General features: G+C 53.7%; 1 protein-coding gene across 1 annotated transcript in view; it reads left to right on the forward strand.

Annotated features, from left to right (window-relative positions):
* The window catches only part of Il21r (interleukin 21 receptor), a 29530-nt gene extending 27004 nt beyond the window's left edge, over nucleotides 1–2526 (forward strand). Inside the window, exons 8-9 of the mRNA XM_026392154.2 lie at nucleotides 672–756; nucleotides 1798–2526. Coding sequence (XP_026247939.2) covers nucleotides 672–756; nucleotides 1798–2526 — 814 coding nt within the window. The remainder of the gene's footprint in view (nucleotides 1–671; nucleotides 757–1797) is intronic.
* The last annotated feature ends 14231 nt before the right edge of the window (nucleotides 2527–16757 follow it).

Raw genomic sequence — 16757 nt, forward strand, 5'->3', positions numbered from 1 at the left:
TATCGGCCAGCTCACATTCACCATGCGCCAGACGCCGTGCAGAGCACCCACGTCACCCACGGCAGCCCACGAGGTGATACACAGCAGTCACCCCTGTTTTACAAACAGAGAGGCCAAGGCACAGAGCTGTCAAGGAACTTGCCCAAAGCCACACAGCTAGAAGCAGGGGCAGGATGGAACCCTGTGCTCTTCATGAGACCTCAGCTGGGACCTTATCTGCTGAGTTTTAAGCTCTGAGGCCTGAGCAGCACCAGGGGCTGGCTGCCAGGTGGAGTGACATGAGCACCCCTCCCCCACCCCCTGCTTAGCCAGAGGATTTGCTCTTTTTCTTTTTTGGTACCTGGTATTGGACTGGGGGCGCTCAACCACTGAGCCCCGTCCCCAGCCCTTTTACATTTTATTTAGAGACAGGGTCTCCCTGAGTTGCTGAGCGCCTCACTAAGTTGCTGAGGCTGGCTTTGAACTCGCGATCCTCCTGCCTCAGCCTCCCGAGCTGCTGGGATTACGGGCGGGGGGACCAGCACCCAGCACCTAGGTGGTCCCGCCCTGGCCCTGTGGAGCTGCCCCACCGTCCTCCCTGGACTGTCCTGGAGGGGCTGCGTCTCCTGCAGGACAAGTCGGGGCCCCCCTCTGGCTGCGGTCACAGCCTCTGGTGCTCTCTGTCCCCTTAGGCTGTGTAAGAAGGTGTGGGCGCCGGTGCCCAGCCCCAAGCGGTTCTTCCAGCCCCTGTACGAGGGCCACGGTGGGGACTTCAAGGTGAGCGAGTCCCCAGGCCCCGCGAGCCCCTCCCAGATCCCCACCTCCGCCTGGACCCGGCCACCCTGGGGGCCCGGAGTGTCGTGGCCCCCGGGACCTGGGCGACCCAGTTCCCAGGGCAACAGCGTGTGATGTCACCAGACCCGGCCGGGCCCCAGGCCTCCAGCTCAGAGACAGGCCCACAGGGTCCCAAGAGGCCCTGGCCTGGGCCTCCCCTGGCCGCCCCGACCTGGTGGGCAGGGAGGGTCTTGCTGCCACTGTCACCCCTTCCTGCCCAGCACCCTCTGCCACCCTCCGCACCCCAGGAGGGGCCCAAAGACAGGATGTGGTGACGGGGGAGGGGCAGCCTGCGGCTCCAGCTGAGCCAGACGACCTAGAGCACTGATTGAGCTCCTGCTGTCTACCTGGTGCAGCCCCCGGGGCCCAGAGCGGGAGGGAGGGACCTGGGACCTGCCTAGCTCTCCCCTGAGGCCCGACTGTCTCCTCGACTCTGTGTCCCTGTCACCTGCACTCCAAGGGCCTTGTCATTGATTCACTCAACTCTTTAGTTCATAAACACTTATTGTGCACCTGCTGTGTGCATGAACCCAGAGGTGAGGCTTCTGCAGGGGCTGAGTGTCCCCTCTAATGGGGACACAGAAACAGGAGGACGTGGAGCTTGTGGATGGTCAAGGAGGAAGTAGAACAGGGGACAGAGGGCTGGACAGAGAGCGGGGACAGGTCTGTCCAGGCCTCCGACCCCTGTCAAGGGACTTGGGAACCTTGTCCCCTCACCCAGCAGAGCCCAGGCCTCAGGGCCACCCGTGACTGACCAGGCTACTGAGGGCAGGCGCTGCCCACGATGGGTGGGGACGCTGAGGCCCAGAGTGGGCAGGACAGAGGTGGGGACCTTCTGGACTCGGGCCGTCGGGGTCCTGATCTGCTCTCTCTCCCCCGATGTCTTGTCCCTGCTGTGCTGTGTCCTGTGTCCTCCCGCTGTCCTGCGTCCCCCCACTGTCCTGTGGCCCTGCGTCCCCGCCTCACTCTGTGTCTCTTCCACAGAGATGGGTGGGCTCGCCCTTCTGCGCCCCCAGCCTGGACCCAGGGCCCTGGGGCACCGTGGTACTGTCCACCCTGGAGCTGCCCGCCTGCGTCCCCCCACGGAGTCCAGCCAAGAGACTGGAGTCCCCAGGGCTGGCGGGGCCCGAGGACCTGCTGGAGGCCGACGGGGTGTCCGAGCCTCGCTCTTGGGGCCCAGCCTCCCCCGGAGCAGGCGGCTCCGGAGGCTCAGCCTTCGGGGAGGAGAGGGACCGTCCGTACGGCCTGGTGTCCATCGACACGGTGACCGTGGTGGACGCCGAGGGACCGTGCACCTGGCCTTGCAGCTGCGGGGACGATGGCTACCCTGCCCTGAGCCTGGACGCCAGCCTGGAGCCGGGCCCCGGGGACCTGCTGCTGGGCCCGGCCACCACGGTCCTGTCCTGCGGCTGCGTCTCGTCGGGCGGCCCTGGGCTGGGCGGCCCCATGGGCGGCCTCCTGGACAGGCTGGAGCTGACCCTGGCCGACCAGGAGGGCTGGTCCCCAGGGGGCGCCCCGGACAGCGAGGCCGGGTCCCCAGCCGCCGGCCTGGACATGGACACCTTCGACAGCGGCTTCGCGGGCTCCGACTGTGGCAGCCCCGTGGAGTGTGACTTCGCTGGCCCCGGGGACGAGGGGCCGCCCCGGAGCTACCTCCGCCAGTGGGTGGTCAGGAGCCCTCCGCCCGCCGGCCCCGCGGCCCAGGCCAGCTAGCGAGGTGGCGACCCAGCTGCCCTGTCCCCAGCTGGCCACCACGGATGGCCACCGGGGCACTAGCAGACACAGGCCCGCGGCCCTCGGTGTGCGTGGCTGGATGTGCGGTGGTGTGTCCCCAGTGCATGTGGCCCTGGCTGTGACAGAGCACCCGCAGGCACAGGCAAGGGCCGCCGGTCCACCAGCCTACTGGGCTCAGACCCCAGTCCGGGGAAGAGTCCAGCAGCCACACACATCCAGACTGTCCCTGCGGCCTCTCAGGACGGCTGGGGAGGGGGGTGAGCCCTCAGGGCGCAGGAAGATTCCACCCAGGGGCCCCTGCTGTGCTGCCCAGACAAGTTGCACTCCCTCTCTGGGCTGCTTCCTCACCTGCACAGGAACCTGGCCAGCCCCGGGGTGGGGAGGCCCAGGTTCAGTCTGCAGCCTGAGCAGCCCCTCCGCCAGCTTCCTGCCCTTGCAGAGGTGGCTGGGGTGAGAAACCAGGTGACACTGACAGCCTGGGCCCAGGGCCCTCTGAAGCGGGTACTCGGGGTTTCCGGGGCCTCGAACCGCTCAGCCGTGTCCCTTGGAAACAGTCCCTGCCCCCAGGGTTCTTTTTTGGCTTATGCTGCCCATTTAAAAAAATCCCCTTTTGTACCCTCAAAAATATTTATCAAGCACCAGGTACAGCTGGGCACGGTGCCAGGCGCTGGGAGCCCAGAGTGGGCACGGTGCCCACGGGACCCGCCCTGTGCACTCACGGGTGTCGGGGACACACCCTCCGGGCCCCTGCAGCGGGCCCAGCCCCCCAGCCCTGACGTCTTCTGTGTCCAGCCCGGGGACTCGGGGACCGGGGACAGTCGGTTTTCAGTGACTTCTCAGAGCCTGTGGAAGGTGAATGGAGCCATGTCACCGGCCTCACTTCAGTCCCAGAGCCAGCTGTGGGTGACAGACGGCTATAAACGCCCCTATTTTTATTTTCAAGCAGTTAGACGGCCTTCCCTCTAAGGTGCCCACCTAGAGGTGGCGTCTGGGGGCCAACAGGGTCAAGGAGCCCCGGGGATCCCCCACCCCGCCTGGACCCTCCCACGGGAGCCGGGCCGGGCTGGGTGAGGAGGCGGCAGGGGTTAGTTCTGCTGACAGTCTGCCCAGGACTCTCCTGTGAGGCAAGGCAGCCGGGAGAAGTTGCTGAGAGGAATCCTGGAGGAGTCCTCAGTGAGCGCCTGGAAAGTTCTAGAACGCTGGGGACTGGGCGCCCGGGTGAAACCCCGGGTCCTGCTCCTGCGAGCAGCCCCCCGCCCCGCCCCCCTGGACCCTTGGGCTGAGGTTGCTGTGGTTGTCACGCCTCCCGCGAGCGGCAGTTTGAAGGTGCCACCTGCAGACACCACCTGAGCGGAGGCTCCCGGGGAGGCTCAGTTCTCCAGGGGGCTGTGGCCTGGGGCTATGGCCTGGGCCCCTCCCTGACTCCACCTTTGAAGGAAAGGCCGCACGTGAACAGAGCGGCAGAGGCTGGGGCCCAGAGAGGCCCCCACCAAGGATGGACAGGAAGTAGGTGGGCGGACGGACAGGCGGACGGATGGAAGGACAAACAGAGGTGGAGAGACAGAGCCCGAGATCTGCCTCCTTCCCTGACCTCCCCCAGCCTGGTGCATAGTAGACACTCAATAAAGCCTGGTTTGTAGCTCTCTCCTGGCCTTGGTGTGACTGTTCCGCCACGGCCCACCTCCAGCCGCAAACTGACCCCTGGAAACAGACACGGAGCCATCAGGGCGCACAGTGGGCCTCCTGGGGCAGGAGAGGGTGGGGTCGAGGGCCGATGGGCCCCGGGGCTGGGGGGGCTGGAGGAGGAGGTCCTGGGGTTGGGCTGTGGAATGGCCCTCAGGGCCACCTGGTGCACCACCGTGTCCTCTCGTGGTGCTTCCTGGCCGCCATGCCCACCTGCAGGCTCTGAGGGGGTAGGACAGCCACCTGCCCGAGGCCGTGCACCAGACCCATCCTTAGAGCTGGAAGCTGAACTTGAGGCTCTCGGTCCTCGTCCGCCCTCGCTCACCCAGCTCTGCTGCAGGGGACCCAGATCCAGAGGTCGAAGACGCTGCGTGAACACCCGTGGGTGCCAGTGCCTTTGCCTCCTGTGGGTGGGGCTGCTGCCAGCCCAGGGAGCACCGGTGTGACCTCAGCACAGCCACGTCCTGCTGTCTGCTGGGATTGCTGAGCTGTGGGCAGAGCCCGGGCCTGGGAGCTGCTGGGGGAACGAGGGGCAAACAGCTCTCCTGAGACGAAGGTGACGTGTAAGAAAGCAGGACTGAGATGTGGAAATTTATTCCTGGAAGTATCTCTTGAGCACCTGGATCCAGCCATGCCTGAAATCATACTCCTCCCAGACTTTTGAGGTCCATGAGTATGGAAATCATTATGCTCTGCACCAATTATTTCCAGCTTTGGGCCTTGTGGGCACATGCCAGGATTGCACCTCTTGGACCTTTGTGGTCACAGGAGGCCACATGACTAGGGCTGGCCAATGAGCTTTGAGCAGAAGTGGCAAATCTCACTTCTGGAGAGAGCATCTAACTATAGTCAAAATGCCCCCTAGAGTGCTTTTCCTCTGTGTTGGTGACCAGTGGTGACTGAGATGGTGACTCCTCCATCAGCCGGGGTCTTTGCCTGAAGGGGCGAGGACCAGTGTTCCCAGTGTACCTGTGCTGGATGTTTTCATGAGGCAGAAATCCACCCTTTGTTGTTTGAAGTGGCTAGAGCTGGGCTGTTTGTTACGCAGCACGCCCCAGCCTATCCTGACTCAGGCGATATGTTCCCCTTTTGTGTAAAGCTGGTTTGTGGTGGGTTCCTATTGCCGGCAGCAGGAAGTGTCCTAGCATTATCTTCCTCCCTGCGAGGAGAACTCATTTCCATCCAAGGAGGGACCATATTTAAAGGGACCAAGTGGTGGGGGTTGTAGCTCAGTGGCTCCATGGTAGCTCAGTGCCTGACTAGCATGTCTCAGGCCCTGGGGCTGACCCCAGCACAGTGGGGGGACAAAAAATCCAAAGGGACAGGGACCAGGCTCTGACAGTTGTCATAAATGACCAGGGTAAGGTGCTTGCTGACCCCGAGCCTCAGTTTCCTCTTTTGTAATCCCGGGGGCAGGATTGAGCCTCTCAGTTTTCTCTGGGGACACTCCCAGCTGCTCCCTGCTCCCGTCCCAGGAGTTCTTGGGAGGGGCCCCAGGAGCTGCCCCAACATCACCTGCTGGGACTCGCCCCACATAGTAGTTTCTGCAAGGCCACAGCTGGGGACACGCCTGAGTGTCCTGGTCCTCTTGTGTGGATGTGACCGCCCAGGGTCCCCTGGTCCCACTCCCTTGTTGTGTCCCTCTTGGCCTCTGGTTGGAGGGCAGCCTCTCCTCGCCCCAGGCTATGGCGCCTCTTCTGGCTGCACCCACAATGCAGCACAGCCTTCGTGGCCAGCCAAGGCCTGGGTGCCCCCTCAGGAGCAGGAGTCTTGTGGGGGGTGGGCACGGGCCTCCCTTCCTCAACCTCCCTTCCTCAGCCTCCCTTCCTCAGCCTCCCTTCCACAGCCTCCCTTCCTCAGCCTCCCTTCCTCAGCCTCCCTTCTACAGCCTCCGTTCCTCAGCCCAGACTTCTCCAGACAGTGAAGGAATAAGAAGCACAAACCGTGGACCACAAGGACAACCAAGAGGCCACAGCAGCTGGAACCATTGCGCCTTCCTGGGGAGTGGGAGGACGGGGTCTGGGTTGGCTCTGTGGGAACTGCTGCGGCCCGGCTCCTGGTTCCAGCGGCTGCACCCTGGCCTGGTCCTCATCTCCCTGACACATGCCCGCCCCCCTGGCACCACCTGTCTTTTGCTGGCTCCCCGGGCCGTCGGCCGTGGTCCAACACCCAGCCAAGGACCGGGGCTCCTGTCCACCAGCGCAGGGTAGCAGGGGGCCAAGAGGTGGGCGGAGAGGACGGGCCGGCTGCCGGGACCTGGTGGGGAATTGACGTGGGGTTCTGTGGAAGTCTGTGAACGGGAGGAACCCCTGTCCCCGCCACTGCTGCTCAGGGCAAGGTAGGGGCCTTGTCCCCACTGGCCACAAGTCCGGTGGCCCTGGAAGAGACATCTCGACTGCTCATTAGGACACTGCTGGCCCCACCCGCCACCCCAACAAACTCCACCAATGGCATCAGGCCACCCAGCAGCTCGGGGAGCTCTCTGGGGCTCCTCAGGCCTCAGTCTCCTGGTCCATGAAGTGGGCGCGAGGTCACCCCGACCTCTCGGGGTGCTGGAGAACAGCGCCTCGTGCCTTCCACGGGCTCAGGAAGTGCCGCTGTGGTCCTATTATCACTTCTATGGGCACGTCACCCCCACCTGGGCCGGTTCTCACGGGGCTCAGCCTTGAAGGTGGAGGGACAAGGGGTGACAGGCCCCCAGACCATCAGGGAAAGAGCCGCCTGGGCCACTGCTGCCCCCTGCTGCCGGGCACTGGAACTGGCCGATGGTGGAGGAAGCCAGGGGCAGGGGGTGCTCCGGAGCCTCTGCCGGGTGCTGATGCATGTGGGGGACTCGCAGTCATCATGGAGACCTGAGGTGGGAGGTGCTGGCCGTGAGGGCGACGGTGAACTGCGGTCTGTTGAGCGCGGACGATCCTGATCCTGCCTTGGGTCCCGGGGTGGGGATGGAGCTCTCACTAAGCAGCTGGGTTGCACGCACGCATTTGAGCACATGTGCGCGCACACACCCCACTCATCTATGCACATCTGGAAGACCTCTGGCCGCCATGAGTCAAGGGCCCAGGGGAAGGATGGGTGGTTGGGAGGCTGGGCCACTCTGCCGTCTCGCAGCCCGCGTGGGTGCAGGCGTGCGAGGGAGCCAGGGGTGGGCAGCGCTGACGGCTGATGGGAGCCTGGCGTGAAAGGGGCATCATGGCTGCGTTTCCCGGGTAAACAGATGCAGGGGCCTGGGAGGGTCCTGGGTGGGAGCGCCCACCCGGGCGGGGGCTTCAGCCTGTCAGGCTTTGGGTTTGCACGGGAGCCACCCACATTTGCTTATGGCCATCTGTCCCAGCTGGAGACCTTCCTGGTTCACAGAACCTGACTGTCCCAGTAACTTAGGAAGAGGACCCAGAAAGCAGGTGACCTCACAGCAGCCCCTTTTCAAACTCGGAGGCGGCTCTGCAACCTCCAGGGTCCTTGGACAGAGAGCGAGGTGCTGGGATTCACACACGAGGGCAGGTTCCATGGAACATTCTATCCTCAAAAGGGCAAAGGGGTAGGGTTACAAAGGAACAGGGGAGTGTAGCTCAGCCCCAGCAGTGACCGGTGACTGGGTGACACCCACCTGGGGCCACGCCTTGTTATCCAGAGGGGTGACAGGAGTCGCTGCGAGCTGGCACTGCCCGGCCAGACTGGAGGCAGCAGTGTTGGGAACCTCGTGGTCAGGGCTTCCAGGCCTGGGCCTCCAGGGCGGCTCCCGACAGGTGAAGAAGGAGAAGTCCCCTGTGTGGCCTGTGACAGTGGCTAGGCCTGCTCTGGTGGTGCAGATGGGCAGCGGGCGGACCTCTGGGCCCCTTCCCGAGTGACCTCAGTGTAGTTAGCGCTCAGCGGATCTTTCCTTCTGAAGTGCCCTTCTAGCCTAAGCACGGCCCCCGGACCCCCTTCTTCATGGCCCCTGCTGGCCCTGCCACTCAGCTCGCGGCCACCGCACCGTGGTTTCTGCAGACCCTGCGCACAGCTGGGGAGACAGGGCTTTCTCGGAGGGGTGGGTGGTGCAGGGTGGAGGGACGGCTGGGGGGTGGGTGGCTGGATGGCCGGGCGGGGGGGGGGGTGGCAGGTGGACGGCTGGCTGGGAGGGTGGTCGTGACAAACTGATGTGACTCCATTTTTGAGAAACCAGCCTCTACCTCAGAGCAAAGCCTGTCCAAGGAAGGGGGCGTGACCCTTGTCCTGGGAAAGACCCACAGAGCACTCCTAGGCACACACCCACCCTGCTGAGTTGTCTGTCTGCAAATAACAGGAGAGATCTGCTGTGCCAGGTGTCCCTGACTCAGTCAGGCTAGGTGGGGATCCATAGCAGCCCCCTAGCAACCACCCATCAGCATGAGACAGGGGAATACCTGGGATGCCAGATGACCCTCCCAGTAGTTTATGGTGGTTGATAACATGTTGGGAAACCATGTAGTTCAGCATGGACACCCCTCGTGGCCTAAACCAATCAGTTCAAAGGAATCCCCCTCTGCACTAATCAATCACCCCTCCCCAACTTGTTCCCGCCAATGAATGTGCTAATCAATGTTAAGAGCTGTTGTTTGATTTTCCCTCGATATGGAATGATCTGCTGTGTGATGTTGTGACCCATAGAGTATCCCCCAAAACCTATAAAATCTCACTGAACTCACTCCCTGGGACTCACTCCCTGGGACCACTGTGTTGGGAACGGCTCAAGCCAGGCTCGAGCTTGCAATAAAGACTCCTGTGTGATTGCATCGAATTTGGCTCCTGGAGGTCTACTGGGGTCCCATGAATCTGGCATTACATTTGGGGACTCATCTGGGATTCCCCAGAACCCAGGACCCCTGAATCGGAGAGTCTAACACCTGTGAGTCTTGTTCTTCGTGTGTCTGTTGTCTGCTTTGTTCTGACCACTGATGGGGCCGTAGAATCTGTGTTCTGGGCTGGCAACTGGCCTTGCCATAGGGTCACCAGCCGGGGCTCCTGGGAGACATCCCAGACCCCAATCTGAGGGGGATACTCCCTCAATCTTTTCGTCTGAGGGAATCTGTGTGCGTCTTTCTGTCTGTGTCTCTGGGATGGCATTGTTTTACTGTGGACAGATGCTGCGTCCCAAGTTCTGCTCTGCCTGAGATGTGTGGAGGTGACTTTAGCTAAACTTTAGCCTGAAAATGTCCCTGGGATGCTTCTCCCGCTTCCCTGAGAGGGACCCAGAGTCAATAGAACCGCCAGCGTCTCTGTTCCCACCTCTCACACCCCTTTGAGCTGCGTTTTAAAGAACTTTGATAAGCTTCACCCGCCTTTGTTAAATGGGATTAGGGAGGCAAGGTTCTCTCCCCCTAGTTGGCCTGAGCACCCACTGCAGAGGGAAATGCCTGTGGGGGTCTAAGAACCGACCATCTCCCTTTTCTTTTTCTCAAAACTCTGTCCTTATTATTAAATTGGCATTCATTGGCTTCAAGGACAGGAACCAAACTTTTACAAATTTTGACACCCCAGGGGGGAATCTAGCCCCCACTCCGCTTTCTTGGGGAAGCCTAAAAGTGGACTTTTTGAGACTGACCACTGGAAAGTCAGGAGATGCGGAGCGAGCCTGGTGCCTGGGGGCGGACGGAACCAGAGGAGCGGATCCTGTAAGGAGGGACGGAGGGACTGTCCCAGCAGCTGCCGAAGCCCCTTTTGCTTCAGGGAACCCCCTCCTTCCTTCCCTGCACGGTGAGGACTGCACCACCTCCGTCTGCTCCAAAAAAGGGGGCGGGGGAGGGACACTGAATGCAGTAAAGTCGCCACATCGAGACCCTTGAGATTTACACTTCTGGTGGCCCCTCTGTGAGAACATCTGGTCCACTCATGGGGACATCTGTGGTGCCACTGGTGTAGGAGTCATGATTAAATGGGAGTTGGAAACTTGGGGAGATTGCTCTCTCATCTGGCCCGTTTTAAAGGTTCCTGTCTGTCGGCCATAGTCTGGAGCTCCTTTCTGTCTGTCTGTCCTGTGTCTTGTTTGTTTCTGGCCCTTTAAGACATGGGCCATGATGTGTTGATGTTATAGATTGTTTCCTGGGGATGATTTTGGCTGAATGTGTCTAAAAGATGTTTTACTGTAACAATCTGGTATCTGAATGGGTTTTTGAAGCATTGCACAATCTTGGAGTTAAAAGTTGGGTTTAGGTAATTGTTTAGTTTGTGATTTCAGATGATTCATGCCAGAGGACTTATAGGATGGAAAACTAAAGAACTCTACTTCTAAGTTGGCAAGTAACTTCCCAATCGTTCCGTTTTCTCACCAATTTTTGAATGGAGTATCCTGGGAAGATTTCACTAGGTGTACCAGCGCATTATTAATTTGGGCAAGGATAGTAAATCATGGTATGGTATCTGTTCCCCTCAATGTGTAGGATTTAGGAAAGGAAAGTGTTGGATTGGAACGTTGGTCTGGCTGATTGGAATGACATTGAATAGCAACAGTCTTGGGAATTTCTACAGCTTAATTTTGGATATAGATGGTAGTGGGTGGTTCTCTTTTGGAATTGTTTTTCAGGTGATTTAATGTAACTTAATACTACTTTAGGATCTTCAGAACAAAGGAAGTGGTTTCATGATCCTGAAGGGATTTCTTCTGATGGTAGCTTTTATATCATCAAGTAAGATCCTGTTTTCAGTTGTGTGTAAGCAAGTTTTTCTACTGTAAGAATTTTTTTCCTTTGGCAAAACAAGATGCAAATGTATGAAATTTTGTGAATTGAATCTTCCACTTGCATCATAATTTTCAACACCCAAACCTGAAAATCATGACTTAAAGTTAAAATGCCTTAGGCATGAGGTTTCTGCTCAGAATAGCAGTTTTCCCTGCTCCTTCCAGACCTCAGCCAGGACTTAAGTTGAAATGCAATAGAAGAAGCCTGCAAGCTCAGTAGGAGACTGATCTGAGGCTCAAGAAAAAATAAGAAAAAGGAGTAAAGGTGTCTTTTACTTGAACTCACACTAGACTAAACCAAGAAGTAAACTGTATGGTATTTACTAATTACTGGCCAGTCATTTTTTTCTAGGACCCTTGCTTTTTCTTAGATTCTGTATTTTTTTGAACTCATGATTTTGATCCTACAGACCTAGGTTAATGTTTTTCTGATCAGTTCTACTTTTGATCAACTGTGGAGTTTTTAAACATTGCAATGGAGATTTCACCTGAGTAAAGCTACAAGGCCTTTACTATTGAGTTATGTGTGCACACTTGTGTTATGTGTTGTATGTCTGTGTGTGCGTGTGTCCATATATCATGCACATGGTACAAAAATTGGCAGATATATGAGTAACGCTCATAAAAATTTAAAAAAAGGATCCAAATATCTTTGATTCACGTGATTTAAATGTTCAATTTAAATTGGGTAAACAGATGAAAATAATGACGTCTTTAAAATTATGCTTACAAGTTTTTCTAGGTGTTCAAAAAAAACCTAATAAAATGTTGATGTCTATGAAATGTCTGATATGCTTTGGTTCTAGGACTTTTCTTCAACAAGGAAGAAATGGCTAACACTGTTCAATACACTTTTGATAAAATAAGTAAAGTAGATTTGACATGGGATTACTCATTTATGAGTACTTTTGTTAGATATCTGATTGATTTACAAGGTTAAAATGCTAAATGTTAAATATACCATTGAGCACTCTTAACTCCTTGAATTGCACTGGGTAACATTATTGATGTTTTCATTAAGTTAGTAAATGAAGAAAAAAAGGTATAAAGTTGCTTTGTCATCCCTAATACTTAGACATTGTGTTTCATGAAATGGTAAACAGATGTGATTCTGTATACAAGGGTTTATAGAAGATTTCTTTATACAAAGTCTCAAAAGTTTCAACTGTTTCAATTAAGAGTACTGTAAGTAAAATCAAGTATTTCTTTTTATTAAAATGAAATAATCTGCCTAAATTCAGAAATTTACAAGGATAGTTTCAAAATGTGAAGAGAAAAGGAGGTTAACAGATGGAAAGGAGAAATTAGAAGGTTCTAGGTATGGAAATCATACTTAATAGAAGAGAAAAAAGTGTTCCTGGATAAGAAAGTCTTTATGTGATGAAGTAAATAAGAGAGTTTAAGTAAGTGATAAAGAAGGTCTGTGTAAGTTTGTCTTTACAATCAGTCATATGTTAAAAGGACAAAGATTTCTTAAAACATTAGTTTATTTATTAAGTTTTGTTTCTTGTTCCTAGAGCAAGTAATCTTAAGGGGATTAAACAGCTGGTTAAACAAGAACTGTTATTTTAGAGAATTGTGCTATGTTATGTCTTTAAAAGCTGAACTTGGTTAATATAAAAACATCAATGTAATTGTGTGCTATTAATGTGTTCATATCTTCCAGGTGTACAAGTCTGTAAGGTAGAAGCTTTAAAAGAGCATTATATCAAGCTGGTGATCTAAAGTTGTATGTAATTTTAGGCTTAAAAGAAAAACATGTTGGAGATTTATTTACATCATTTGATGTTCTGTAACTGGACCTGTTATCAATACGATGTGTAGAGTTTTATGTTACTTTTTACACTGAGGTACAATTTAAATGTATTTTTAAGTTAACGAGAGCCTAATCTGTGTAAAGGTTGATATTGTAAAACACAAAAGTACTTTGCTACTATTCTACAAAAGGTTAAGATCTTTCAGCCTTTCTTTAACTCATGTTTTAGATGTGATATCATATTGTGTTAGCTAATGTTCATGTGAACTTGAGCAACAATTTATGTAAGCTTTCTAAAATGATGTTTAAAAAGCAAAGATCAGCTTCAGAATTACAGCACTTAAGATTTATGAAGAGCCCCGCCTTACCTGAGATAAGGCTCTGTGTCCCATCTCACTACAGTGAGAATGACTACGAAAGAAATAGGCCAGATTTCAGTACATTTAAAGTTGCGACCAAAAGTTGGTCTTTGTTAAAATTACTAGGATCTCAAACAGGGGATATGATGTATAACTGCCAAAGTTCAAGGTAGCTAAATATGTTTTACTCTTGTTAATTTTATTTTCTAGTTTTCTTATAAATGGCCTAAAGATTGCTTGTTAAATGTTTTGCAGAGGCACTGCTTTAAGAACACACAACCTGGGTTAATTTAAGATAATAAGTTATCACCTACAGGATACAGAGATAGACATTAAAGCCCAGTACTCTTAATATGAGGCTGTTGAAATTGATTTGCTGGATGTTTACGATGAAGATTTAATATTAAAGTTAAATTAAAAGGGCCAAGAAAACAATATTTGGGTCTTGCCCTCTGAGTCAGTCTGAATCCAGGGAGCAGGGGACTTCTCCAAAGAGCTTTGCAACTCTGGGCCTCATAACCTCATAACCTCATAACGATCAGGGAGATTAATGAGACCACTGGAGAACAGAAAGCCAATCGGTGCATTTGCTATGAAGAGGAGGGTCACCAGAGAAGGGAGACATCCCTGATGCTTCTTCCAAGGGAAGCCACATGGTCAAGCAAGGCCTGGACCCATCCTAGCACAAATGGCACTAGCAGAACTGAGAAGCTGCTGTAAAGTTCCCCCAGGACTCCCAGGGAAACTCAGCTGACTGTTAATAATAGATAGAAACAAAAGTCAGTTTGACTTGCTTCATCCTAAACACTTAGCAAAGATGGTTAAAACCAAAACACAGCTATTCCTGGGCATTTTAAATAATAATAATAGTTAAATGTAACTTAAGATAAACACCTTGTGTTAGCCCCCAGGAATAAGTAAGACTGGAGGCTACAGAAGAGATTTTAGGCAGGAATGCCTGATAGCTATCAAAAGGAACTATCGAGAGGAACTGCCAGAGTAGTTTTTAGTTTAAGGCCTACAGCTATTCCTAACCTGCACAGGTAGGCTTGGTGTTTGCTAGTATGATTATCCAGCCCTGAGTAACAGAATTAAGGATTTCTCTATTAATAGACACAGAGGTCATACTAGTAAAAGGATTTTGCAAGATCAGATGACATTAAATTATTAAGCTGTATCTTAAGGGGAAGGACATCTGTAACCCTAAAAGTTAAATGTTTTGTTTACAGTCCTGATAACTGGGGATGTTAAAGCCTGGTGAGGGAACACAGTGATGTGTTCCAGCTGCTGCAACATTTATTCAGTACTCATGGTTTTTGTTTCTTTCATAGAAGCACCCATCCCCAGATGACTTTACGACCTGTTCTTCCCCAACCAGACTTCAAACCGAACTGACTACTAAAAGGGAACTCACGTCCCCCACATTGTTGAGCCCCCTCACGTTCAACGCCTCCTCTCAGCTCTGAAGCAGCCAGAATGAGCCGTCGCCCCTTCTCCTTACATCAATAAGGAGTTCCTGAAATTAGAGGGGGAAATGAAGCCAGAAATAGATAGACAATGTAGATAGGTAATCGAGTCAGGAGGCCAATTTTGAGTGAGTCTGGGAAGTTGAGGACTGTCCCCTGAGGGCTAGTGTTTACTCTAAAATTACCCTAGTGTCAACCTTAGGACCACTCATGAACAAGCTAGTGGCTTTCATCAAGGACAGAGTAAACACAGTTCAGATGATGGTTCTGCGTACCCACTTATCAAGCCCTAGACCCAGAAGGAGAATCCTACTAAGATGCAGGGCCTGCCCAAATAGACCCCCAACTGAGGGAACCATGATTGGTCCCCAAATTTCCAGACAAAGGGGGGAATGAGAAACTGATGTGACTCCATTTTTGAAAATAAATAAATAACAGCAGCTTCTACCTCAAGGCCTGTCCTAAGGAAGGGGGCATGACCCTTGTCCTGGGAAAGACCCACAGAGCACTCCTAGGCACATACCCACCCTGCTGAGTTGTTTGTCTGCAAATAACAGGAGAAATCTGTGGTGCCAGGTGTCCCTGACTCAGTTAGGCTAGGTGAGGACCCATAGCAACCCCCTAGCAACCTCCAATCAGCATGAGACAGGGAAATACCTGGGATGCCAGATGACCCCCCAGTAGTTTATGGTGGTTGATAACATGTTGGGAAACCATGTAGTTTAGCACATACACCCCTCGTGGCCTAAACCAATCAGTTCAAAGGAATCCCCCTCTGCACTAACCAATCACCCCTCCCCAACTTGTTCCAGCCAGTGAATGCGCTAATCAATATTAAGAGCTGTTGTTTGATTTTCCAGCGGTCTGGAATGATCTGCTGTGTGATGTTGTGATGCATAGAGTATCCCCCAAATCCTATAAAATCTCACTAAACTCACTCCCTGGGACTCACTCCCTGGGACCGCTGTGCCGGAAATGGTTGTGAGTCCAGGCTTGAGCTTGCAATAAAGACTTTTGTGTGATTGCATTGGATTTGGTTCCTGGAGGTCTATTGGGGTCCCATGAATCTGGCATTACAGTAGGACCTGCAGATGGATAAGCAGGTGGGTGGGTAGACAGGTCGGGGAGAAGGGAGTGACTGGAGTGTCCAGCCGCGCCTGCCACGCCCATCTCTGCTCCCTGAATCTCCATCTTGCTTCCCCAAACACGAGTCCAAATTGGCCTTTGTCCAGGATGCACTGGGAAGGAGATGCGGTGTCGAAGGTGCCATGTGGCACACCCAGGCTCCTCACTGTCCCCGGCTCTCCTTCAGGCAGATAGAAAACTTGGTCCCTGGGACCTGAGTGTCAACTAGTGTTTTATGTCACGGCTGAAACATACCTGTTTCCTCCACCATGGGCTGCGTTCCAGTGAGCGTTCGTACAGTGTTTTCTGCTTGTAAAGCAGATCACGTTCATTTTCCTGCCTGATCTCCTTAGAAAATCCCACACAACATTCTCTTTTTATACTAGAGTAAAAATGAAAACTAGGAGACCAAGGATTGGCGTGCGGGGTTCCCCTGGAGTCCAGTCCTCCTGCTCCTCGTCCCTCACTGAAGCAGGGCCTGGAGTGACACAGGCCCTGGGCCTGCAGAAGAGAATGGACACAGGGATGGAAGTTAGGCCAGGTCAGATCAGAGGCCAGTGTGGTCTCCCTAAGAGGCTGGCCTTGTGGACGTCACCTGGAGGATGTCCCACCCCCTGAACTCGGCCTCTACTCACCACCTCAGACTGTCCTATGCAGGAGGCAAGTTGCTAGAACTTTTCACTTTTTTCAAGATAGAAATCTAATATTTTTTAATGCGTAAAATCTGAATTTGTTTAAATAGTGCAACTAATAATTTAAATGTCAGGATAAGAGATCTTCAAGCTGGACACGCTGGCCCACGCCTGTAATCCCAGCAGCTTGGGAGGCTGAGGCAGGAGGATCGTGAGTTCAAAGCCAGCCTCAACAACTTAGCGAAGTGCTAAGCAACTCAGTGAGACCCTGTCTCTAAATTAAAAAAAAAAAAAAAAAAAAAGAACTTCAAGGGACGGACTCCCTCCCACATGCCTGGCAGGACATTGGGAGCTGCCCTGTGAAGGGACAGCCTGGGCAGAGAGGGGCAGGGCCCGGGGGCCTTCCTCTGCCTGGGAAGTTCTTCCTGAGTCCACAGCTGAAAGCAGGGAGCCCCTCGGGGACCAACAATTGTTCAGGAAACACATAAAACCAGA

Source organism: Urocitellus parryii, chromosome 9 (genome assembly GCF_045843805.1).
Source record: "Urocitellus parryii isolate mUroPar1 chromosome 9, mUroPar1.hap1, whole genome shotgun sequence".
Lineage (NCBI taxonomy): Eukaryota > Metazoa > Chordata > Mammalia > Rodentia > Sciuridae > Urocitellus > Urocitellus parryii.